At 40.7% G+C, this 10032-nt stretch overlaps 1 protein-coding gene across 1 annotated transcript; it reads left to right on the forward strand.

Annotated features, from left to right (window-relative positions):
* The first annotated feature begins 2867 nt into the window (after positions 1 to 2867).
* s100a1 (S100 calcium binding protein A1) lies at positions 2868 to 7031 on the forward strand. The gene is made up of 3 exons (XM_034873736.1): positions 2868 to 2987; positions 5766 to 5915; positions 6701 to 7031. The coding sequence occupies exons 2-3, from the start codon at positions 5775 to 5777 to the stop codon at positions 6878 to 6880; spliced, it is 321 nt and encodes a 106-aa protein (XP_034729627.1). The 5' UTR covers positions 2868 to 2987; positions 5766 to 5774; the 3' UTR covers positions 6881 to 7031.
* The last annotated feature ends 3001 nt before the right edge of the window (positions 7032 to 10032 follow it).

A 10032-nucleotide genomic window follows, 5' to 3' on the forward strand; every position in this document is an offset into this window, starting at 1 on the left:
TTTAAACTAACAATAGAGGGAAATTTTCACAATGTGCACCTAAATATACAGCTTACCATTTCAGTAAAAGAAAAAAAATCAAATAACTTAAATCATCTGGCAGTATGGTCTAAATGAAAACTGAGCAAATCTGGTCTTGTGAGTATATTTGCCCAAAAGACACAGAAATTTGATCACGTTGTCAACGTCCTCGTTAGACAATACATTCAAAAATGAGGACATACATTCTGTAATAGGGACCAGGACCTTATGAGTCTCCCAAATGAGTAAAGAAAATCCAAACGTTACAGTACATGGATGAGTCCAGGCATGAAACAAATGGCAAATACATGTGATGCTTCAGAGGAAAGGACATCTCATCCCTCTAAAACCCATTTCCTGGCGTCTCTCCCTTCTTCTTCTCTTTGGGCTGGGTCAGGCACGAGCACTTCGTCATCGGCAACATCACAAGCAATAATTTCCCTCCTGAGGCAACAGGGGAAGAAGCCTCTTGGTGTATTGGTTGTGTCACATCAAATGAAACAAGTGAAATCATTTTTGAGTGGTTGTGTTCAATCACTGGCATGTGTTCTCTATTTGTATTTGATTGTTGCCACTTGTGTTTGTGTGGATGGCAGGTGCATTAGAGTGCAGAATGTTTAGCAATTGAGAAAAAACTGTACCATGCTGCACCATGGAGCATAAGTATTTTCCATAACACTACATAACGCTCAACTCTGTTTTTTTAGATGTGCTTTATAAATAAAGTTGGACCGGAGAAGAGGCAGGGAAGGGGGAAACACAAAGGGGAAGAACTGCAGCACAGCTTGTATTGCTGACTGATGTGACCTTTTTCCATTTTCATGTCTGACTAAAATTTAACCTTCTTTCAGTGGACTTAAGTTTACCAGAAGACAAGACCCTGTTTCATGGTTATTTTGACAACCGGAGACATTTTCCTTCCTTTGTGCCCTTCTTTTACAAGCAAACGGAGAATTTTTCCCTGAAAACAAGATTTTTCCAAACTCCGGCAAGAGTGGAGATTTGCGAAATCTTCATTTGCATGTAAAGTGAGACAACCGGAGGTTTAAGCAGCCGAGGAAGAGAAGAGAGAGGAAGTAGGCTAATTCAAAGATGAGAATCAATCCCCTGATTTCTGATAGGCTAACGTGGGCTTGAGCTTCTTGTTATACTGCCACCTATGGGTTTGGCGCCTATGCATTGGCCGCATATGTACACAGGTACTTGTAAATTAACCCTTTTCTGAAAACTCACAGCTGTGCACAATGATATTTTTTAAACCGGAGAGGTTGAAATGTCTGTTTATGAAAATAGCCGCCCACGTGTAGACGTAGTAGGAGACGAAGGTCAAGTTAAACACAATAAACTAGTCCTGCACTTACAAATTGTGGTTTTACAAAATGACTCTAAGCTTCCCTGACCACACCCATGTCATGTCATCACACCCCCACCCGGCCCCGTCAGACACCGCCTGCCAAGAGCCTGGCTACGTCCAAGGTTTCTTCCTAAAAGGGAGTTTTCCTCACCACTGTCACACCGCTTGCTCTTGGGGGGGATTACTAGACTTGTTGGGTCCTTGTAAATTCTGGAGTGTGGTCTAGACCTACTCTATCTGTAAAGTGTCTTGAGATAGCTCTTGTTATGAATTGATACTATAAATAAAATTGAATTTGATGTTTTATCATCTTCCCTCTCCACCATGAGGTTATAAACGTTTTATCAAAGCATCTGTGTGCTCCTACTTTATACATTTATACAGGGAATACAACTTTAATACTGGGAATAACACATCTAGATTATAGAAACATGTCTACCGGCCCCAAGTTAAATTTTTAGAAGCATGCAAATATCCAGGACGCTTTTACATAGGTCACCTGGAGATACTGATGTAAATCAACCCCAGCGGTTTGCATTCAGTGAGAAGATGATTTCACTTGACTGGCCTGAACTTAATTTGTATTGCTAGTTGCATCAGCTGTTCAAACATAATCATTTCCCTGACTGCAAATGAGAAAAGCATTAGTCACACCTAATATCCATAAGCGAGGCATGAACACGGCCAGCACACAGGGCAGGGCTATGGCAGGAAAAAGAAAGGGAGGAGTTCAACCTATTTCTTAACATCTAAACACACATAACAGCTAAGAACAAAATGGGAGAATAGGTGAATATTCGGCTCATATATATGCAGGGTGCAGGTTTTTGGATCACGCACAACAAAACCAAACATGCAAGAATTAAACCCCCACCATGGATATAGTGTCACTAGGCCAGCCATGCCAAAACGCATAATGATGAATTATTTATTCAAAATTCCACTGAGGCAGGAATATAAAGACCCCCTTTCTATATACATATACAGTATATATAGTATATACACACACTGTATATAAATAGATATAGATTAGGAGATTATGTATATATGTATCTATATTTGTGTGATGTTTAAATATATGGAGGTCTGTATATATTAAATGATCTTTAAAAATATATCTAATAATGAGAGTCCGAATACATTTAATGAAGCTTTTCTTTTTCTTTTGCATGTTATAAGGGGGTTGTAAGGGTTCATTTTGGGAGCTTGGACATTTGACAAATTCTGTGAAGTATTCCCGAATTCAAATTTTCTTAAAGTGTCTCAATTTAACAATACTCCCCTTACTGTAGCCAAGGACAGTACTTGAGGAAATTTCCATTCCACCACTGGTGGTGTGTGTGGGTCTTATGTGCAGGGTGCTATTAAACATGCTGGCTTCCACTCCTTGGACCTAATTGTCCACATCCGTGTGATAACTCCCAGCTGTGTCTCATCAGCTGTAATAAAGCGCCCGTGGTGACCTTACATGGCTGCTGGTTGCATGGCTGTCCGGAGGGAGGCGCCTATCGGATTCTGATTGCTCTGCACACAGGTGAGAGGAGCCTATATATAACTGATGAGATGAGAGCTGAAGCCACTTCCACCAGCGGCTGTTAGCGTCAGTAGTCAGGTGAGTGCCTGCTTTTTTTTTTTGTGTGTGTTTGCTTGTTATTTAACCCTTGTGTGTAACCTTATGGTTTTGTTACAGTCAATGATCCCGGGTCTGGTGGACCTGCTACATTATTAAGCTTTTAAATCCATAAAGCCATAACAGTTATATACAAATATTTATTTAATGTTTACTTTTAGCTTTATTACTAATGACATATATCATTCATGGTTCAAATTTGCCATTTACCACAAAAATCCCATTTTATAAACTAATTGCATTTTGTGTGCAAACATTTTAAGTACAACATATTTCTATCTGAGACGTAGAAAGTGGCATGAGAACCCCTATAAGATCACATAAATGATTCCAGGATAATTTCTTCTGCAGGTGGGTGGGGGGGGGGGGGTTGTGAGAAACCAAAATGTACATTATAACTTTTCTTCTAACTTAAAACAGGTGAAAGTGCTTGAAATGTAACAATTATGTAACTTTGTGTCAGAATAGCAGGTTCAGAACTACAACATGGTTTCATAGCACCTACAATTAATTACACATGTGCCATGTAATGGTTATGGGGCTGGGTGTCCTGTGTGCTGTCATTGAAAATAAGTGAAGGACATCAGCCAAGGCCAATGAGTTTGAGTTAGAAGAAATAATAAATAGCATAATTTTTCTTTTACCAACCATTTTAAAAACTGGTCCCACAGACCCGAACACCACACAAGGGTTAAATATGGGAGATTAATAAGCTTTCACATCTGCCATGTGAGTTTCAAAGACCAATCTGCCAAAGAGGGAACATCGCAAAACATAGTTTGTCTTTGTGTTTTATCATTGGGAGTGGCATCTGGCATCTGCAGTGTGGTTTTTAAAATTTCCCAAATGTTGCTGCTTTTGTCTCTCAGTTAAAGAACCCCAGCTTTGCTCTGGCATTTCAAGGCTTTTAATTAGCTCCCCAATCACAGCGGGGTTGACTGATTCCCGGCAATCATTGCAACTAATTAGGGGAATGTGATGTAGCACGTCTGGCTCTCCCACTGTAGAGAGTTAGTCATTCAGCCTCTTGAGTAGGCTACACAGAGGGCAGCGCGGCCCTGCATTATTAACGTGAGCACGTCTCCACTCATCGATTAGCATCGTCAGACATTTAGATGATGAAACATGACCGCCCGAGTTATTCCTCGGCATCAGGGAGTGGATATGTAAGGTAATGCAAGCTTCAGTTTTTAGATTTCTCTTTATGTGAAAGCTGGGGGGGGGAGAGGGAGGGAGGGAGGGAGAGAGGGAGAGAGAGATGCTTTGTCCTCCTCCCCTGAATCATTGCGGGTGGAGGTGAAATGATTCGGCCTCCCTGTAGCAGCTTCTCAGGTGTCTGAGGGGCAGGTGTAAGGTTAGATATTTAAACTCTTGGCTCTTATTCCTGACCTTGCAACGTTTTAATTTTATTTGGTCTAAAGTTAAATTTGGCGTAGGTATCGGCATGATTTGGTTGCATGACTGTTCATTACTAGGGCTGGGTACCAAATTAGATACTTTGTTTTTAGGCACTGACCAAATTGCCTCTTTAATATGTAGAGTACTGACAAATTCCATGTCATGGGTGAAGTTTATGGGGGGGGGGGTGAGGGTTGCAACCCCCATAATTAACACTGGCCAGTGTAATGAAGTGCTGCTTTTGCAAAAAAATATTTAAGATGTGCATAATTCTACATTTATTTTAACTAAATAAAAAGAATCCAAAACAAGTGCAGCCTTTTGACTCGGCATAAACAATTCAACAATACAACAGATCCATAAATTAGTATTTGCATAAATAAAAGCAATTTGTATGTAGAAAAGACTTTGTTGTGGAGAAATTCAGGAAATTGTTTGCTATTGTAAAGACCGAGACACCCTCGCTATGGTTTTGCTACATAGGTGAACATCTCTCACCCCATGTTGAACCCAAACTTGCACCCTTGCAATACCTGGGAGTGAAGCTCATTAGCGTCAGGGAGCCAATAAGCACGCAGCATGCTTCCACCAGCTCTAAACATGCTGGTGATTGGCTGACAGTCATGCAGGAAACACTCTGTTACAGGGCTCAGGTTGTAGGCGCTGAAACATTGTACTGTTCAGGAACCAGTATCGGTACTAAATAAATCTTTGGGACAATAAAGCCCTACTCATTACTGACTTGCACCGAAGGTTTTTTGTTTGCACGAATTTAACCTATTTTTTCTTTAAAGAGACTTTTCAGCTACAGTGGTGAAGTATTCAGCTTCAGATCCTTTTTTACTTAAGTAGAAGTACTAATACCACACTGTTACAAGTGAAAGTCCTGCATTTAAAATGTCATTTAGTAAAAGTATGCAAGCATGATCAGCAAAATGTACCTAAAAGTTGAGGGAAATCTTAAGTTTTTAAATCTGGAAATGTTCAAAAGAGTTGTTGAATCCACTAATCATTTGATTTGTACTTGTAAGTATACCGTGTGTATTTGGTTTTTGTGTTCAAACAGTACAACATTTCTCTGAGATGTAGAACGTGGCATGAAAAGGTTTTACATAATAACAAATGCACCTGAACATACCTCCCTGCAAGATCAGATGGGCGTAGGTGCATTTGCTATCCAATGACGTGGGCGCTGGACGGGAGAATTAACAATTGCATTAGTCTTAAACTAGAAAAGACACTTGTGTCTGGCTTTGCACTGGGTGGAAGATGGGGCCCTTAGTCTTAATACACTTGAAATGCCCTTTTACTTTTCCAACTGTTTTTAATATGGGACTTTTCTTGATTTGTGCTTATTTTAAGGATTTAAACATGTGTTCCCACTTGCAAACTGCTATGGAGGGCCTCATCGCCGTGTTCCACTCCTACTCTGGAAAAGAAGGGGACAAGTACAAGCTCAGCAAAGCGGAGCTGAAGAACCTGTTACAGGGAGAACTCACCGAATTCCTTGCCGTGAGTATCTTTAATCATGGTCTTGCATTGCCAGATACGTCTCCCTGGCCCTGGACTTAGCTAGTCTGGAGGGGGAGGCGGCAGCAGCAATGTTCATCCAGCAAGCGAGACTATCGACTTGACTGACCAAAAGATGTCAATACCATTCACTCTGAGTGCAGACCTCCCCCAGGAATGTCCTTTCTATTAATGTTGAAAGTGAGAAATAATTAATTTTAAAAGTCCTATGCGTTGCAAAATTTTCATGGAAATGGGTCCAGTAGTTTTTGTAATCGTTCCGAAAAACCAACCAAGCCGAAAACTTAAGGTGGGAGATAATTTCGTACCACAAAGGTACAGCTACATCTTCTTAGGGTGGATTATGTCATTAATTTTATTTCGTTAACCAAATCTATAACGTGATCTAAAAATCACAAGTGTAGTTTCTATAGGTCAAATGCACATCTTGGCCAATGAAGATGGAAATCAAGGAATTTCCCTTTTGTGAATGGCAGTTTCATTATGAATACAACCCTTTTCCAAACTTGTATAACATTGACCAACCTGCCATGTGTTGTGGGATATTTCAATAGGTTGTGGGACCATTTAGTCTCTGTCTGGCAGATTTGGACTACTCATGAATTTCCCTTTTTTGTAAATAATGGGATCAAGAGATATTGTATAATGCCAAAGCATGCCACTTACTGTGGAATCTGTCACAAGCAGTTGTACATATCTCAGCAACAAGATTTGAAACTTATCTCTCCTTGGTTAGCTTTTTTTGATGAGGATTCTTCTGTTTGTAGGCCAGCAAGGACCCCATGGTGGTTGAGAAGATTATGCATGACCTGGATGAAAACAAGGACGGTGAGGTGGACTTCCAGGAGTTTGTCGTTCTGGTTGCTGCACTGACCGTCGCCTGTAATGAATTCTTCGTAGATGAGGATAAAAGCATGAAATGCAAGAAGGACCCTGGTTCCAAGTGAGACCAAGTCTAATGTTCACATTGAATCAACCAAAAGTCATTTTGGGGATGCATCTTAAGCACGGCACCTTGTAATGTTGCAAAAGAGTACATCACTAAAAACTCAATTATTTGTCTATGAAAAGTCCATCTTAATAAAAATGTCGTCCTGTGTTCATGTCTGTTGTTTTAAGAAGCTAGCTGGACTTAATGTCTATAACCCTGGTTTTCTTCGGGTTCTAGAGACCCGTCCTGTATTGAATCGTATTTTTCTGCTACCTTGCCCTCCAGAGTCCCAAAGGCCCCTCCTGCATTTGACCGCGCATCCCACTACCCTCGAATCCCAAGTCCCATCCTGCACTTGAACATGCATATAATCGCACAAAAACAAACTAGTGTCTCCGGGACCCGTAGGGTGAGGCCTTGACAGCAGTTGCCGTTAATTGAAAAGGCTAATACAAAACGTAAATAAAGTAAACATGTCTCTTGACATGGGACAAAACAAGGGTTAAGGAATAGTTTGGGTGTTTGTATGAGGTACTCATCACCACTAACTATGGTGTAAATGGTTGCCACGCCCTCCCAGTTTGGCAAAACAGGCCGGCGCACTAACTCTGAAGCTAAGTGATGTAATGCTATGGTTGTAGGCTGAAGCTGTTTGGAATACCCAAACTGTGGATACAGTACTTCATACAATCCCCCTTAAAAATATCTGAACTATTTCTAGGACCTTTTGCAGACTCCTACAGAACATGCAACATTTGAAGTCTAGACTTCAAACTACAGTTGTACATCCGGATAGGTTGTTAGGTAGATTCGAATTCAGGAATAAATCATTGGCGTCAGTGAGCATGCTTGTTCCAAGCTTTAGTCATACTGATTGGCTGGTTACATGTCGAGTCACGCAGGGAAAAACTCTAATCTGCACAGATGGGGCTTGTGTTGTAGTGGCTGAACAAGTCATTAGTGCCTGGCCACAAAGATGTGGTCACATTTGTTTTGCTTTTAATTTCTTAAAATTAAGTTAACCTTTTGGGTTTGTTCCCAAGAGAACCTTGGGATAAGTATTTAAAGTGCTCATTATGCTCATTTTCAGGTTTATAATTGTATTGAGATGTTATGTCAACAGGTTTAAATTTTCAAAAAACTCCATATTGTTGTACTGAACATTGCTGCAGCGCCTCTTTTTACCCTGTGTGAGCTCTGTTATAGCTACAGTGAGGCATCACTTTTCTATTCTATCTTTGGGAGTCTCACATGAGCACTAGCTAGGAAAGGACTACTAGCCAGTCAGAAGCAGAGTGTGAGGGCAAGGAATGCTAGCAGCTAGGCAACCATTAGAAAAAGTGACCTGAGTGAAGGTTGGACTACAATAGAGTTCTTTGTGGACAGTGTTTTCTGTTGAAGATGGTAGGTCCCTGTGGGGTGGGCTTTGGGCTTTTTCACTTTGTAAACTTAACCTGCACACAAAGAAAAGGGGGGGGGGGGGGGAGAGAAAGCACTTGAAGTAAAAGTACTAATGCCACACTGACTCAACTTAGCAGGTTTACCTAATTCGTGTCAACTGCACTTTGAAACCTGAGTGTAAGACCTGTTTGGTTGTAGAACAGACTTTGAGCACCACCCAGTGTTGGAGGGGGGTTTATTCATGTCAGATGGTCGAAGTCTTGACGTCAGTCCTTTCTCAATCAAACGGTGCAGTGCTCATCCAGCAGCTCGGCTTTATCTATTTTGTATTCCCGAAAGGAAAACGCTGGCACGTTAAATGCCGTCAGACCTGGAGGCTCTGAGACAGTCTTTCATTCATCAGACACATCCTGGCTGTTTCAGAGAAAGGATACAGCAAAGTCACTCTGACTAGTTGATAAAACAAACATTTCATGAGAGCATTTGCATGCATACATCAGGTGCTTGATGAATCCTGCTTTCACCTTTTTATCTGGAGTGATTCAATAATGCATTCCTGTGAAAAGAGATGTTTACTAGTCAGAAAAAAATAAAAATACTAAGCTATGTGTGAATTATGTTAATTGTAGTTGATCTCATAGAAAAACAGTCAGCTGTGGGTCCAGAGTCTACTGACTCTAAATAACCAATGTGCACATATTGTTAAAGCGTGCACAGGACTTTCAAAATTCAACCTGTAGCATTCCTTGCGGGCAGCACAAAATCATTTTCAGTATCAATATGTTTTCAATAAGAGTCAGAAATCATGGAAGAGTGGCAAAGTGTCTCCTTTAGTCTAGTATTCAAACCAAAGGATCCAGTCAAATCCCGCAATACAAGTAACTGTTAGTGGATTCCCTTAAATATCTGCAACGCTGAGGATGTTGACTCAGTCTGCAGCACAGACATGCGCCAGGTGGCCTTGCATCCGCCGTCTCATTAACATGAGTAGGGCAAAGAAGCATTTAAGGTTAAACGCAGCCCTCTTTAGGACTGCACACAATGCAGTCTGGAGACACTCAACACGGGGCCTTTATAAAGATGTGGAGCTCCATTAATTATATAACAGCAGCCTGTCTGACTGCCATTCATGTCCCAAACTGTGTTGTGTTTGCAGCAAACATATAAGGTAATGATTTATGAATAATACAGCATTTGTTATAATTTAAAATTATATTTTTCACAGTAAACTCCATGGTGACTTTAATCCTTTAGTTGAGTTTTGATTGCATTTTTGCTTCTTTTGTCCAAAAGATATCCTCTCAATTGATGATTTTATCCTGCTTTCTAATATATTTTATTGTTAAAGGCCATGGGCAGGTGTTTGGATTCTGGTTAGCCCTCCTACCAGGACTCTGTGGGTGTGGTTCCACTGATTGATTGACATCTTTCTGAGCCTCCTGTTAGCTTTGTTGCACCTGAAAGGGCGGGCCAAATGACCTTCTCATTGGTAGATGAAAAATGTGACGTAATGAATTACCATCAAAACTAAGGCATCCTCTTCAGTCTGTTTATTAAAATCAGCAACAGATCCCATGTAGAGCATTTTGACAGCTGCTCTGTAATAAAAACAACTGGAGAGTTGTGAACCCGCTGATGTACGTATCTTATAACATTTTATTAAATCGCAATCGGACCTTACAGGATGTGAGCGTTTCTATGACTTCTTATTCAGCCTGAAGGTTTCTGGAATTTGCTGGAAACTATCCAACTTGGCCGCTGCTTTTT

Source organism: Etheostoma cragini, chromosome 6, assembly GCF_013103735.1.
Source record: "Etheostoma cragini isolate CJK2018 chromosome 6, CSU_Ecrag_1.0, whole genome shotgun sequence".
NCBI lineage: Eukaryota > Metazoa > Chordata > Actinopteri > Perciformes > Percidae > Etheostoma > Etheostoma cragini.

Coding starts and splice junctions, on each gene's coding strand:
- s100a1 (XM_034873736.1), top strand. CDS start 5,775: ATGTGTTCCCACTTGCAAACTGCTATGGAGGGCCTCATCGCCGTGTTC. Junction 5,916..6,700: donor AACTCACCGAATTCCTTGCC/GTGAGTATCTTT, acceptor TTCTGTTTGTAG/GCCAGCAAGGACCCCATGGT.